Source organism: Microplitis demolitor, chromosome 10 (assembly GCF_026212275.2).
Source record: "Microplitis demolitor isolate Queensland-Clemson2020A chromosome 10, iyMicDemo2.1a, whole genome shotgun sequence".
Classification (NCBI taxonomy): Eukaryota; Metazoa; Arthropoda; class Insecta; order Hymenoptera; family Braconidae; genus Microplitis; species Microplitis demolitor.
This window is the reverse complement of record NC_068554.1, coordinates 6,873,221-6,890,139: the sequence shown is the minus strand read 5'-3', so window position 1 is coordinate 6,890,139 and position 16,919 is coordinate 6,873,221. Positions and strand designations below refer to the sequence as shown.

Genomic DNA, 16,919 nt, shown 5'->3' with positions numbered 1-16,919 from the left:
ATACATTTTGATCAATAAATAATTTAATATTATGTATATACATACATTTTTTTAAGTTTTATTTATTAGATTAGTGTTTTAACTTATTTGTATGCACGTATACATCGCAGTAGTGACACATGTTTTGGTAGTCGGTCTGAACACAAGAGTATTGGGACATTTCATTCTGTATATTGTGTAACTCGTACCATTTGGAACGCAGATCATGTATGCTTGACATGTTGGGTCTGTTGTGTTAGCTGTTCTTCCGTATTGTCCTTGACAAGGACTTATTGTTGTTGATGAAATAGTTGAAGTTGTTGATGGACTAGTAGAAATTGATGATGGACTCGTAGAAATCGATGATGGACTCGTTGAAATCGATGATGGGCTTGTCGGAATTGATGATGGACTCGTTGAAATCGATGAAGGACTCGTAGAAATCGACGATGGGTCCGTTGAAATTAATGAAGGACTCGTAGAAATCGACGATGGATCCGTTGAAATCGATGATGGGCTCGTTGAAATCGATGATGGACTTGTTGAAATTGTAGACGGATTAGTAGTTATACTTTGACAGCAACTTATATCACAATTAATAAATATAAATATAATAAAAGTAAATATCGAGTAAGAATGTAAGTTTATCATTTTTTTTTATTACGTATTAAATATTTGAAATAAAATAAAATTAATTTTCAACATAAAGTTCTTTATATACTTTCGCTTAGAGCCGAGATTTAACAAATTTATGACCAAGTAAGCAAATAAGACGTCTGAATATTAAAGTACTTAGATAACGAGCAATGTCACTAGATATCATTAATATATTTTTATTTTATTTATTTTCAGTATTTACACTTTTCTTTTTAAATTAATTATAGTTCTCGGAATAAATTAGTAATAGTTGAAAAATTCAAAACGACAATTTTATAATCTGTAGTACGATAGGCAATAAATCGAAGGCCAAACATCGGCAGCATCACGTATGCGGACGTCAAACCCGGTCATATGGACTTTCTCGTCGCTTTCTGCAAATCCATTTTGTATTCCACAGATTCACCCTCGATTTCTTCCTCATTGTCGGTCATGTATGTTATTTTTAAAGCGTATCAGTATCTTCTATATATACTTATATATTTATATATTAGAGACAGTGGATGCGACAGTGCAACGGGCGCGGTTTTCGCTCAGCAAATATATGGAAGTTTCTCGTCATCAGTGATTGCAATGTCACGTATTGAATTATTGTTTATTTTCGCTTATATTTATTTTACAATGCTAAGGATTATTTTTTAATTCCATATGCATTCGATACAAATACCAAATTTTTTGTGACCCCTTTACTAATCTTTATTTTTAAATAAATTATTTTTTTTGCTCCGGTAAAAAAAACATTAAAGACAAATAAAAAAAAATTATGTACATTACGCATTAATAAATAAACAAACTAATTAATGTAACTAGTGTCGTTACTTTCATAACAATAATAATAATAAAAATCCGATACAATATAGGACAATGAGTGGACAAAAATTTTCTGCTCAGCTTGAATCTTGAATCCTTATTTATTTTATTATTTTCTATCAACGTTTTCTCATTCAATCTAGCACTCAGAACACCTGTGGTTGTATTTTTCTCGTTTCCTCATTTTATATAAAATAAAAAACAGGTAAATATTTTTAAAAATAATAATAACTATAACAATTATGTATAAAAGATTTGAAGATGCACAAAACGGTCCAGGTAAATTAGTCAGTGATCTAAAAAAAATCTTTGGAAAATTTAATACGAATGCTTTTGAAGTCTTCCGAGCTTGTATGTGCTGGTAGTTAGACGTAACAATAGGCCGCAGAAAAATACACAGGTATAGTATGGTATTATATATTGTATGGTGTATAGCCATCTCCACTTCTCCAGGATCGTAAAATAAGAAGGTGGATAAGACTGGAGAGAGAAGTCTTGAATATAAGTTACCCGCGCACTCTTAGCTCGTAGACTCTCTCTTTGACCCTGGTCAAGTGTACATCTTCATTTGGTTCTTAATATCTGGATAACGATATTTATTTACTCGTTAGAGTTCAGGGTGAAAGTGAAAAAAGTTATGGGTTCAGAAGTTTTTTATCTATTTATTTAATTTTTTTATTTAGATAAATAAATTATTCGGTGGATTTTTATTATTTTGTGTAGTTTAATTTATTTAATTTACCTGTGCCAAAAAGTGTGATGATACTTAAAAGAAATTATTAAGAAATGTACTTACGACTTGTAAGTATTTTTTATTTTTTTATTGTAAAAAAAAATACTCGTAATTTGTGGTATTACGTCAAATTATATGAATTATTTCATTGACGTAGTGGTTTATTTTTAAAGCTTGAGTAAACAGGACTCGCGGTTCGATTTATTTAATTAAACATAATTAGTCTGTGGTGATAGATTTTTTTTTATTGAAAAAAATTTTAAATTTTTTTTAAATGAACTTATAGTTTTTACGTGATTCGTAACACTGCCGGTAGGCGGCGATACAAAAAATTTTCTCACAAGCAGAAATGTTAAAAATTCTATTTGAATTGGAAATAAAAAATTTTTTATGGGTAAACTTTTAAATTATTTCTCAGGAGAGTTGAGATAATTTATTTTGAATAAAAAATAATAAAATTAAATTTATCAAATCAGCATTACTCTAAATTACCGATAAAAAAAAATTATTATTATCAATGAATGAAAATTTAAATATTTTAACTTTAACTCAAAATAATTGACTTACTTAACCTGTTTTCATTTTACTTCCGCAAAAAAATATAGATGGAATTTTTTTATAGCGAACTGTTAAATTTGAAAAATAATTTCATTTTCCTTTTAATGCTAAATAATCTCATTACTCACAATTAAGTAAATTCGAAGATCAAAAATCTTTATAATTCTGAATAATAAAAAATTTAATTTCATTCCCATGGCAATTATTTAAAACGTAAAAATATTTTTTATGTCTTCTAAATTCCTCTATTACTAAATATTAAAATATATTTAAGTACAATAACGTTTAAAAACTTAGCAAAAAAAAAAATTTCCCACAGTAAAAAGTAATTTACAAAAGAGGTCAATTCCAAACGAAAGTAAAAACAAATTTTTAAAGTGAAAAAAATAATTTAATTGTCTAAAAAAAAAATTAATAGCCTACAATTTATAAAATCACGTTCTCGCTCTCTGTTTCACATTTTCCTCCCACAATTTTTCCACCAGCTTTCCTTAACTATCTGTCTTTATTTTTTATAACATTTGTTGGTTCTATTGTTTTGAGATAATCGTAGGGCGGGCCGTTAGACGACCTCGGAGTATCTCTAAATCCAAGAATAATAATAATAAAGGATCCTCAACTCCGAGGATCTCCGATCTCTCTTCCCATGGGAATGCTCACTTCTCATTTGTACTTATATACAAACATAAACACATTGTATACAACATATATAAGTGTTAAATACTAAATACTAGACTACTTTACTACACAGTTCAGTAAATAGTTTGTAGATAACCCGAGTAAGTTTGAACGCTTGGTTACCCCTTGACCTAATAACACTGCGACAAAACCTTTCGACACAAGCCACCACCGAATCTCCGGTAATTTTACTTAATTTCCTTTTCAAACACCTCTTAATGCTAATTAATAATTACCTAATAAATTTAAAAATTACAAAATAATAAATTCAAAATAAGTTAATATTTGCTGATATTTTACTACAGATTGCATCTAATCGTATTAAGAATTAAAATCAGCACACAATAAAACTTTCTTTATCAAGATTAAAAATCAAAGAATCACGATTGACCTCACAATGATTTACCATCGTTTCATCGATTGACCTTAAGATCATTTATAAATCATTACTTTCAACACTAATTCAAAATTTCCATAGCTAATTTTAATATCACATCTTCATTATTATTTTAAATTTAACAATAAATAATTTTTTTTTTAATTTATAAATTACTCGGTTTGATAAATATATAATTTATTTAATAAAAAATTAAGTTATTACGGTTTTAGTGTCTTTATATGTATAAATAATGACACAGCATGCTGATCGGTAGGTCGAAGATAAATATGTATACATATATATATATATATATATATATATATATATATATATATATATAAGCTGAGTTTGACTCTCAATGTAATCCCCACAGCCCACTTACCTACATTAACCACCAGTAAAAATATATACCGATACTTGTCTCGCACCCGTGTGTTGTATTAACTCTGCTCTACTGCTCCATTCTCATCTGCTCTGTTGAATCATCATGATCATGCCATTGTCCTTACCTCTTGTAAATTACTATCCACTATAAAATACCAAATAAATTAAAGCTATTAAAAAAAAAAAAAATTTAATTAATAAAATTATTATAAAAGATTTAAAAAATTTTAATTATTTACTTTTTTTCTGGGTTATTTGTATTGGTACTTAATTTATGTATACGGCTGACCGTGAAAATAATTCGTAATTAACGTTACATAAATAAACGAGGGTAATATTAAAATAACGGCAACTGGCAGTTTAAAATTTTAAAAAGCTGAATTAAAAAAATATTAATTTTTTAAAGTATGTTTCGTGGATCATTAATGTTAATTATTATTATTGTTTTCATACTAGTGATTACAGTTATATTTTTTTGCAAATATAATTTTGGATTGAGAGATAGACCTTGGAATGAAGGTAGAAGTAGAATAGCGGAAGAATAACCAGGGAAAATCGTGTGAGTGTCGTTAGTTGTTTATATTATTTTATTCGTTATATATGTGAATTAAAACGGAAATTTATGTCTTTCGTGAGCGCTAGTTCCCTCCTTCACTTTCTTATAACGAATTTAATATAAAACACAATAACAGACAACGATAATAATAATAATAATAATAAAGAAGTAGTTGCAAGGTAGTTTCCGGTATTGAATAGGTGCTAAGAATTATAACTCTCGCTCATATTTACAATTATGATAAATTATATTTATATCATTCATTTAATGACGATGAGTAAAATTGACCCTCTGAAAAAAATTCTCCAATAAATTTTTAACTTCTCGCTGAGAAAATTTAAAATTTAAAAAAAAAGAAAGTCATTGTTTTCAGTACGATTTTTGAAAATCAAGTTTTCAACAGATCTCGGCTTTTTGAGGTCCTATGAATTGAAGACAAAAATTTTCTTACGACTGGAAAAAATTTCTTGCCGTAAGAATTTCATTTCCGCCTGTAAATATTTTATAACTTTTGAACGGATTAACCGATTTGAATCTTTGATGTGACATTCAAAGCGGTTTGTCAATTTCTAGATTCAGTGAAAATTTGAGCTTAATCCGTAAAATACAATTCGAGTCTTTGCAAAAATAAAAACTTTTCCAAAAAATGGTTCGTTTTGGACAACTTTTATTATATACTATGGATCGATTTCCAAATTCAATCAGCTCTAAAACTTACAAATCCGCATTAAATGTTACCTTAAACAACAAAACCGGACCATTTGTTTGAGAGATATCGTTAACAAAAAAATTTTAAAAGAGTGTTTTTTTTTCGAATACCGTCAGAATTGTTGAACTGATTGATATTAAACTTTTTTAAGCAGTAGAGGCTGAAAACTGCGTCGAATGCCGCATTGAATGTCAAAACCGGTTAATTAATTTAAAAAAAAGCGGCGAAGAAAAATTCAAAAAATAAAAATTATCCTAATTTTTCGAATTATTTTAGATTTCTTGACTTTTCAAAGATCAAATCAAGACACAACTTTTTTCGAACTTGAAAACCGCGGGATGTTTTGGAGTTGGTCCTCACGGTAAACCGTTTGAGAGATTTTTTTTAATATTCAAATATAAATTTTTATTAAAGAAAAATAAAACGCTTTATACTGTAACAAAAATGGAAGTTGTACAGTATATGCAAAAAAAGATTATTATTATTATTATAAAACGCTTTTTATTTGAATGTTTTACAAATTAATTTTTATAAAAAAATTGTTCAAAAAAAAAAAAAGATTACATTAAAAAATAAAAAATAATCAATTACTAATTATATATAATGAAGTATTAATAAAAGTAATGAAATAAATAATTTAAATGACAATTTTCTTAACAGAGAGTGCGAGGTCGTTCCGCGTAGGTACGAAATAATTCTCACGCGTTGGCCTACTTAAGAGTGATCGTCGTCGTTTTCCTCATCCTCGTATCGTCCTCGTCGTACTTATTCTCTTTAAACTTATTCTCATGCCATTGACTGAGTTTTAAACTTACACCACTTAAAGTACTCTCGCAGTACATAAAACCTCATACACGCGGTAATACATTAAACCAGAAAATATAAACTAATAAGATACAAGATTTATACCACACTAATAATCACTCACTCATTATTTTTTTACTCATCACAAGCCATCATTAATTTTACAGAATTTTTTTTTTTTCATACTGATAATTAAATAATTTTAGTTAAAATACATTTTTTTAGTGACATGTAATTTCATTGTGAAAGTTGAATTTGATGCATAAATTTAAAAAATTACAAACATAGAACAAGATAAGCTAAATTATTTGCTGGTTTGACAAATTGAAAGTTAATTATATATTCAATATTGGAACTTTTACTGACAAACTATTTATAACTCAATAAATTTAGTTATTTTATTAGCTATATGATTGTATCTATATTTGTATACAAATATATGTGCACATGCATGCTCATGACCAGCATATGAGATTTCCAAAGAAGAGAAATCGTTTGTATTGTTTTCTGTCTTTGTAGAACTTTTATCTACAAATCATACCAACAAAACTGAACTTTAAAGTTTCTTATTATTCAAAATAATTATTTAAATTTATAATTAACATAAATTATATTCATAAAACAATCAAGTAATTTTTTATGTTAGGTGTTAATGCTAGTTATTTAAATTACCATACATCAGTTCCAATGAATAAGCATTCTTTCATAATTATTGTTAAATATTATATATAATTTTTTTAGACTAATACTCAACAAAGGAAAAATATTTAGGGGAATTTATTAAAAAAATATCAATTAAAATTACTTAAGGGGGACCACTAGTGTAACCGCCTGAATAAAGATTATTTTTGGTAATTTTTTCAAAGAAAGCTATTGCAGGGAATGTTTCAATGTTTTAAGGATATATTTGTGGATACATAATGACTACAAGATAAAAATTTTTGACCAAAAAATTCAAAATTCAGCGAGTTATTCATAATCTCTCAACGCTAAAAAAAAAAAAGTCTCCCCACTGTTGCAGTGATAGCGTTCTTCATAGTCCATAAAATCAAAAAAACCAAAAAGTTTATTAAACTAGAAGGTATTTTCTGTACCATGACCCCCGAGCTTAGAAAAGAATTGAAATTAAACAAAATGGCGGAGTTTTTAAAAAAAATTTTTAATTTTGCACGAAAATTTGATGATTTTTGACCTGCCAAAATTACATTTTTAATTCGATTGGAAAACTGGGGGCTTATAGTACGTAGAAACATATATGAAAGAAGCTGTAATTTGAATCAAATCGATCGGATAATTTGCCTTCGAGTTATAACTGCAGCAATTTTGAAAAATGTATTTTCGAGAACCGATAAGCGGCTACTCTTGAAATGGCTGTAACTCAAAAAAACTATTCGAGATTTGATTATGTTATTTTTGAAGGAAGACTATTGGAAAATGCAAAAAAAAATGATTTTTCAAAATTTTACACAAAATTTTAGTGATCACTCTTAGTCGATACTCACAGAAAAAAAATTGTATAAAAATTAACACAATACTTTGTGTTAGTACAATACTTTACACAAACTTTTAAGTTGTTTCAACATGATTTATTTGTGTAGGAAAAAAAAAACACAAAAAAATTTCAATTTTCTCTGTTACCGGTTTTAAAACTTTGACACATTCAAATGTTATCTGCAACACACGTAAAGTGTCAATTTAATATTTTTATTTCTGTTATTTTGCTGCTGATAAAAATTTGTGCATGTGTGAGGTTAACAAGTGACTCCGGTGAATTCGTCACATTCTCTTTGTTACTTTAATTAATTATCACGCGTTCTATGTTAAAGTTTCATTTTTCAAGTACTTTTGTTTTAATTGACATTTTTTTGTGTTAAAAATCAACTGATTCGACAACACAAAATCAGTATGTTAAATTAACAAACTAAAATGTTAAATAGTTAACATGAAATTTTTAACACACTTTTTTCTTCACACAAATACAAAAAAAATTTTTACTGTGTTGTAATGTTGAAACTCTATTAAAATTACATAATTTTTATTATCTTGACAATTTAATTATTGTTTATATTCATACATCGTAATTTTTATTGTATGGGTATGCAAAAAATATAAGCTGCATATTTATTTTATTAGAATAGAGTTAAGAAAAATTGAGTTTTTATTGGTTTTCCAATTTATTTTTATTATCAATATAATTATTGTTTGTGGCATGTGTGTTGGCGTTGATGTCAATTTCTATATGGTGTCTTAAATTACAGTCAGTATGATCTTAAAAATTATGTGGCTTGACCGAGATTCAAACCCTGATCTTTATCACGTTAATTCTATAATCTTTGCTGATACGACGCCTCCTTCAGGCAAGGATCGAACTTTTATAAATAACGAAAGTAATGCAAATGTGTAAAATTGTAAATGTTGTACAAAAAAAAAGAATAAGAGAAGGTGGGGTAAAGCGGTCACTTTAAAATTTTTTTAATTGAAATTTCAACCCACTAGAACATAATATTTTATCGCAGTTAAAAATGATATAACTCACGAAAAAAAAATTTATTTTTCGAAAAATTTTGGAGTGGCCATTTTGCCTGATTATCTTATATCATTTTACTGTCCAATACTTTCTCTACGAATCATTCGTTCAAATAAATCCATTATAAAAACAAAAAAAAAAACGTATAATAAAAATTTCTAATTTAAAAAAAAAACTTTTTTCAGGGACTCACGTATTTAATCCTCTTTACATATATAACAAATGTAACATCAATACGTACAAATGGACGTACATTACCACCACGTCGTAACAATCGTCGAGCAATACCAAGTGAATTCCTGACACCACCCGCTCCACCGTTGCCTCTAAACCGATCACCGAATGCATTTAGGCACGGTAAATTATTGGGCTCTCAGCCGCCTAATAATGAGTCTCCAGGCTACTTTTCACGTTTAATGGGCTGGCTGAATCCTTTTGGAAGGGACCTGAAACCTCCACCGCCCCAACAAGCTCCTCATCGACCGCAGGGTAATGCAAATATTCAGGCGGGATTTCTTCTGCCTCCACCTCTGCCAAATACTTATGGGTCGCCTCCAGTTCCTTCGGCTCCAGTACCTCAAGCTCCCCTAATACCTCCATTACCTCCATTACCAGTTCACCCAGCCCAAGTACCTCAATATCAATCGTAAGTTTTCTGGTGAAAAATATATACACGTTAAGGAGGTTCGAGCGAATCTAATGGAACAAATGATTTTCCAACTTTTCAAGTTTAAATTTGCTACTCGCCGCAAAGGTTTCTTTTTTTACTGAACTATTATTGAAATTTGAATGAATCATCGTCTAGTTTATCAGAAATATCTTTTTAAAGACAACGTTTTGTAAACTTTCTCATACATAAGTTTTTGTGGTAGAAATGTTGATTTTAACGAAAAGAAAATCAGTAATTATTAAGATTAATACAGTCAAATTCCATTAACTTGGACAGTTAGTCTACGGAGGAACGGAAATTTCCTGGAAATTCCAACTTATCGGATGCCACTTCTCTTTTAAATAATAAACCACAACGCATGCGCTCTTATATCTTGATGTATGATTCGTATATAAATATACCCGGGCACATACAAATATATATCATGGGATGAGAGACAGCGTAACTCGTAGTGAAGTCAAGATTTAGGGGAAGTTCCAAGATAATAGAATCCGACTGTACTCACGATATGTTATAATAGGCCTACAATATTTTCTTTACGTTTAAATTATTAAAATAATTCATGTTAAGCTTGCTTCCTCATTTACGATTAATAATAGCGGAACACAACGGAAGCTATGCTGCCACTTCTTGTTGTCAAATACTGAATAGAAATAATGACTAAGTAGATTCATGACTTCGTGTAATTAAATACAAATGAATTGTTAATTTATAAGGTGTTATATTATTATAAATTTCAATAATATCTTTGATAATGAAGGAAACTGAAAAAATTTTTAGACTAATTTGACTCATTAGCCCCGCTCGAGCTACCTTAAATATTTCTAAGGTAAATAAATTAATTTATGTGAATAATTTTATTAAAGTCCTTGCATATCTAGGCCGAACCATCAGTTACCCCAACCGCCATCGCCTCCAACAGCTCACACTTATTTGCCACCATTGAACACATTCAATGGAAGAAGTTGCGATCCTTGTAATACGCTACCTTGGATTCCCATTCATCAGAATGCTGATGCTAAACAGGCGCATGGTGGATCTTTAGGAAACTCAGGATACCAGAATGTTCAGTTACAAACTAATTTACACATAACACCGTCTTTGGAAATCAAACAACCAGATTTCGGTTACGGTCCTCCGCCAAATTTACAGCAGCCTGCTTTAGTTTCACAACAGGGTCAATATTCTTCATCTACTGGAGCAATTCAAAATCCTCACATATATCCAGGAGCTGTTCCCCCACTATTTAAAGCAACTGCTTTTGACGCACATTCGGCTGACTCAGGAGTCAATACGGAAGTAATTCCCTATGAATCTGCTTCTCGTGATAATCAAGGGTCGAATTCCGAACCAGGACCAGGGTCAGCTCCAGGAAATGAAGGACAAAAACATGAACAGAAACTCAGTCAAGGACAAAACCAAGAACCTTCTGGACCATCAGGAAATGCACAATACGTTGATGTCTTACCCCCTGGTGCTGAAGTATCAGGATCAGATTCGTCTGCTTTTGACTCAAATTCAAATCATCAGATATCTGAAGTATCAGCAGCTGCTTCAGCCCAAATAGAAACTTCTGATAAACCCACTGCTCATAAGCCTCACGTTTATGAAACCGCATCAGGTCATATCATTCATGTGGAAGAGTCTCCAGTCATTGATTTGTCGCAAGATAATTCTCCAGATATTACATCTTCTTCAACAAACTTAGAAGCCCCATTGATTCTTCAGAACGCGGACGGAACCTATGGAATTAACGCATCCTGGCCTAATGGTGATTCATCCCGCATTGCTTGGCCTGAAACTCAAGTCAATCAAGATGCAGAATCTTCAGCCACTTCCGTAGAAGCTCATTCTGATGACTCAAATGATTCTTCACTCTTACTTCAAGCCCTCAGAAATAATAATTTAAATTTAACTGATTCTATAAATAGTAACAGTAGTAGCAGTAATAGTATTAATAAAAATTATCAAGCAGAAGCAACAACGGAGTCTTTACTCAAAGCAGTCATCAAATCTTACAATAATTTCGAGAAAGAAGTAAATGCTTTAGAACGCCCGCGTAGTTATATTTATCCTCGGGAACTAAATCTTCAAGGGTCGACTGTTACTGTATTTAGTCAAGAATCGCAAGAATTTAACGCGCCTAGACCAACTGACCAACAATCGAATGCCAGAAAAAATAAGGTAATTTTTTTTTACGGTCTAAACAAAATTCTATGATTAAGTCTATATAAATTAATTTTTGTGTAGGTACAAATAATAATTCCTTATACTTCTGATCATATGCCAACACCTTTTCATACTCACCGATCATCGAGCGAAGAAAAAATATCCAGGAATTTAGGAAGATCGGTACTGCCGACAAATCATAATCCTGTTGATCAGGAATTTGAAGAAAAGACAAAACAAGAAGAAGAAGAAAAAGAAAAAAAAGAAGAAGACATTGCGGATGTAAATACTGAACAAGAAGAAGAACAAGAGGAAGAATTGGATCTAGAGGAAGTAGAAAATTTAAAAGAATTATTTAATGATTCATGGACGCAAAAAAAATCAGAAGAATCAACTGTGAAGCCGACTACGAAAGCTAATACTTCGATTGATGTAATGAGACTGCAGAAAAATATTGACAATTGGACGATACAGGTAATGCGATTACTTATTTATTTAATGATTATTTTATTTAAGCGTAGAATTTTATTTTGAATTTGTGTAAGCTAGGATGTGAGAAAAATTTTTAGAAAAAAAATGCTTTACGATTTATTTGCAAAAAATTCAAATCATATTTATCACAGTGATACTTTTTATCGTATACTGATTTTCTTTTTCGGTGTAAAAATTTTTAAAACTGACGGTGTGAAAGTAAAATTTACAATGGTTACAATACTTTGTGATATAATCGTCAATTTTACTGTGACCATAGTATTTTTTGATGCATGTTTATTTCATTTCCGTTAGGTGACCTACAGAGTACGGCTTTACTATATGACATAGTAAAAAATCTCTATAATAGCATAGGAATTTTCCATGTGTTACATGGTTATTTTTACCATTTCAGCATAGGAATAATCCCTATAATAACCCGAGTCGAAATCTAAGGCTTACTTTGAACCTAAATAAGCATTGAAAACCTACATTAGACTTTTCAGAACACAATAATTGTAAAAGCTTGAAATGGATTTACTTAGGCTTACAAAGGCTTGAATTGAACCTACTTGGACTTATGGGGGCGTGAATTAGACCTATATATCGTGAAACGAACGTACCTAGATTTAACAGAAGGAAGGATTTGCAAGGAATATTGCAAAAAAATACAATTGTGAAATTCGCGGACTACTGGAGAATTGATGCAAGTCATCGTCATTTCTCCAGTAGGTTAATGATACCTAAGGGTTGATTGTCCATAAGCAGTCTGGGGCTAACAAAGGGTCGATTTAAAAAATTCTGAGTTCGCTCGTTTTATGATTCATGTCTTTGTAGGTTTAACTCATGCCTTTAAAGTCTAAGTTGGTTCATTTCAAGCTTTTACAATGATCACGTCCTAAAAAGTCTATTGTAGGTTTTCAATGCTCATTTAGATTCAAAGTATGCCTTAAATTTCGACTCGGGAATATAGATTTTTTCCCTATGGGTAGAATTGTTTTCAGGTCAAAATTGGAAAAATATTTGAAAACTGAATCAGTAAAAAATTCACTAATTTAGAGTGACAATTGTCCTACTAATTCAAAAAAGTTGTATAATCGTCACTCTGGATCCGTGAATATTCACTATTCCGCTAGTGAATATTCACGGATTCATTGTTAAAGAGTATGTGGAAATGGGAAGAATAGCTATTTTTATTTCTCCGTGTATACACATTAAAATGTTAAATATTTGGAGGTATAAATAATAAAATTTTCACTACTCGTTATGTTAAATTATAATAGTTTCGGAATATACACAATTGTGCGAGCATACAAGACACCAGCAAGCCGTCGTATTGTGATAGTTTAACACGTTATACCGTGAAAAATTTCACACCATCGATTTTCACCAAGCTGACCGCGTAAAGATTACTTTTTACAGTACAGTTATTGGAAATTATTTTTATTAGCATCTGCGTAATCATTTTTATGATTGAATTAAATTCCTGCATGTGGAGAAAATTGTTAGAAAATTAATATTCCACGGTTTGTTTGTCAAAGATCCAAATCATAGATATTAGAATAGTGATTTTCATCTCATACGACTTTTCTGAGATATTTGTTATGAACTATAAAAATTAAGGGATCAGCTTCTATCTAATTGATATAATTGGATTAAATTTCTAGTATGTGAGAAAAGTTATTATCTGGGAATTGTGCAAGTGTGAAAACGTAAGAGGTTGATGATGGTTAATAATGCACGAGATGTCGCAGATGTGGGTTACTCTTACCGAAGGCGCTTGTGACCCCGCGAAAAAGCGAGTCGTGAGTTATTTTCTCATCCGCTTTTCTCCTTCTTAGGAATACTCACGTGGAACAACGGCCACCACATCAACACCGACTTATTCTCATCAATTACTTCAGTCGAAGAAAATTCCCGATGAATATTTAACCACCGAATCTTCAACTCCTGTCTCAGAATCTAGAGAGGTTGAGAAAGTTGGAAATGTTTTGGCGGGATTTAATTACAATGATTTGGAGCACGAGGGCTCTGCTAGCAGCCGCGTTGATTTTCCAAGTGTACAGGTAATTTATTCAATTAATCAAATAAAAAGTTTATAAATAATTATATTAATTATCTAATTTTATCTACAGAATGACGTGTCGTCAAATTCATTAGAGTCATCAGAGTCAAGTTCAATTTCAAGTGACATTAGTTTTAATTCTAATGAAGATGCATCTTGGGAACAACTTCCGGTCTCAATTTCACCGTTGAGTAATGAACGTGTATACGTTGTTACACCACAGACTGCATTGAAACCCGTAGCTTTTAATACAAGTACTAAAAATAATTCAATTGAAATTGCGAAAAATAGTACTGAGGAATCAGTGAGCAATTCGACGGTACAATTTGAGTCAATTGAGAAATCGTATCAAGTATTACCACAAGCTGTCAATAATCTTGCTGTTGTGTCAACTGGACCTGCTACAGTACCGCTGTGGGGTATTATGGAGCATGACGAGTATGCAGGTTTTAATAAAACTTCACCAAAAACTCTGATTTTATACTCAGGTCATTCCAAGGTAATCAAAATTTTTTTTTAACACTAGTACTTAATTATTTCGAATTAATGGAACTTTGAAATAACATTTATTTAACAATTAATTAATTATCTTACCAATACAATGCAAAAAAAAAATACTTTTGAATTTGTAATAACTCAAAATATATATTTTTTTCTATCGACTTTTTGGCTGTAAAAAATATTCTACTCATTTATTTTGTAAAACTTTTTTTTTAATCTCAGCCACATCTTTCCTAGCTTTTGAGAAAGAATATTGAAATGGGTGGAGAGCTTAATTTTATCAAAAATATCTAAATATATATTTTCAAAATTTTTTTTATTGTCAGTACTTTCATATTGAATTTAGACCCTCACAATAATTGAAACCGTCTAATCAAATGGGTTAGAAAGAAAAAAAATTACCAGGAAAAAAAATTTAGATTTTCGGAGATCAATTTTGAAATCTATTTAGATCATACTCTCTTAAAATGAATCAGTGAAAAAACCTACAAATCAGTGAATATTCACTACAAATCAGTCCCAAGTTTATCACTGATTCAATTAGTGATATACTCGGGACTATTTGTACAGTGAATATTTACTGATTGGAGTACTTATCACTGATTCATTTTAAGAGAGTAGATCTAACTTTTTTATTATTTAAATCTGTATAGACTTACATAGACCAAAGTTAAAAAAAGTCAAATTATCAAACTCCAGAAATTCAAAATTTTTAATTAAGAAGAAATTAATAATAATTAATTATCAACATTATTCTACAAACTTAAATTTTATTCTAATACTTAAAACTTCTAAAAATAACTATAAAAAAAAATATAATTTTTCATTTTATTTAATAATTTATATTGAGTGATTTAATCTCCCTTCGATGAAAAGTGAGTGGGTATAGGGGCTTTTACCTTATGGATTTTTTTTAAATTCAATTTACTTACTTCTTTCCAATAATATTTTTCACAGCCTAAAGTAAAATTAATAATAACAAAAAATACTAAACAAAAATTATTGTTTTAGGTGTCCCATGCAAGAAGTTAATGAGTGTGAGGTAATGCGTGTTTCTATAGACTGCCAAAATATAAATATTTATCTTACGCGTTTAGTTATTTAAGTTTTTATAATTATTCCTAGAATTAATAAATAAATTAATAATTAATTTAAAATTAAGCTCAACAATCAAGACCGTTGACGAGACTGATATTTATTAAATTACTCTCGTCGAGTGATACGGTCACGGCCAGTTTTGAGTCCTCATTAATTACAACCTGTAATTAATTTTTTTTTAAATAAATATAAAAAACAGCGACTGAATTTTAAATTATTTTAAAACTTCTAAGACGTGCATATGCATTTAAACGAGCAATAATGTAAGCGAATAGAAAAAAAAAATAATTTGAATAATTTGAACGTGAAGAGAAAAAATTTACAGTATTTAAATAAAATTTCTTTTGTAAAAAAATATAACAGTGACTTGGCTTTCACTGATTTAACGAAATCATTGGATTAATGCCAATACTTTTTATTATTTTTTCAAACAATAAATATTTATAGAGACAAGAGAAATTTTCTTTGTTAAATTCAAAGTACGAATTTTTACACGCGTTGTATATAAAGAAAAAAAAATTTTTTTTTTAAATTGAGAATTTAGAGAATTAAGTATAAGAATGTTACGAGTGTGAATGTAGCAGACATCAGAAAAATTTAAAATTATAAATAAATAGAGTAAATAATTTAAAAAATAATATTTATAAAAAATGCACTTATTAATTTTTAAATTTTTTAAATGCGCATTTTTTTTAAATTTAATTTTATTAATTATTTACTTTATGTATTAATAATTTAAAATGTGTCTGATGTCTGATATATTTACACTCATAGAATGTTTTATTTTCGGGGTCGATGATTTTTCGAGAGAAAAAAAAAAGAAAAGAAATAAAAGGCTATTAAACTTGACATGGAGTCATGAACCGTGTGAATAATGTTAATGCCGGATGGAAGAGTGTGGAAAAGCGTTTCCATTGTTTGATGATACTGTCATGGATTACTCAGTGGCTGGTTCCATAACAAGACACGCTGCTCTATATGTATATATAATATACATATATTTATATATACATTGTCGTCATCGAGTAAAAAGATAATAAAGAGAGCAAATAAAAGTCGTGATCTCATGATTAATTAAAAAAATGAGTTACGAGCTACAGAGTAAAGAGTAAAATAGAGAATAGAGATGAAACAAGGACGCGACCTTAATGAGGAAGCGAATGTGCGAACG

General features: G+C 29.6%; 1 protein-coding gene across 2 annotated transcripts; it reads left to right on the top strand.

The window, feature by feature from the left end:
* The first annotated feature begins 1,998 nt into the window (after positions 1–1,998).
* On the top strand, positions 1,999–15,950 carry LOC103570491 (protein starmaker). Of its 2 annotated transcripts, none has more exons than XM_008548259.1 (7): positions 1,999–2,247; positions 8,960–9,420; positions 10,326–11,628; positions 11,695–12,087; positions 13,926–14,150; positions 14,220–14,648; positions 15,662–15,950. In XM_008548259.1, the coding sequence occupies exons 1-7, from the start codon at positions 2,233–2,235 to the stop codon at positions 15,680–15,682; spliced, it is 2,847 nt and encodes a 948-aa protein (XP_008546481.1). In that variant the 5' UTR covers positions 1,999–2,232; the 3' UTR covers positions 15,683–15,950. The 2 variants fall into 2 exon arrangements, with proteins under 2 accessions (XP_008546481.1, XP_008546480.1); XM_008548258.1 differs by having other exon boundaries at positions 10,311–11,628.
* Positions 15,951–16,919: the final 969 nt, after the last annotated feature.

What these genes read in the sequence shown, in the direction of transcription:
- LOC103570491 (XM_008548258.1), top strand. An exon ending in TTGACAATTGGACGATACAG is followed by an intron (nt 12,088 to 13,925) that starts GTAATGCGATTA and finishes TCTCCTTCTTAG; the next exon opens with GAATACTCACGTGGAACAAC. An exon ending in TTGATTTTCCAAGTGTACAG is followed by an intron (nt 14,151 to 14,219) that starts GTAATTTATTCA and finishes TTTTATCTACAG; the next exon opens with AATGACGTGTCGTCAAATTC.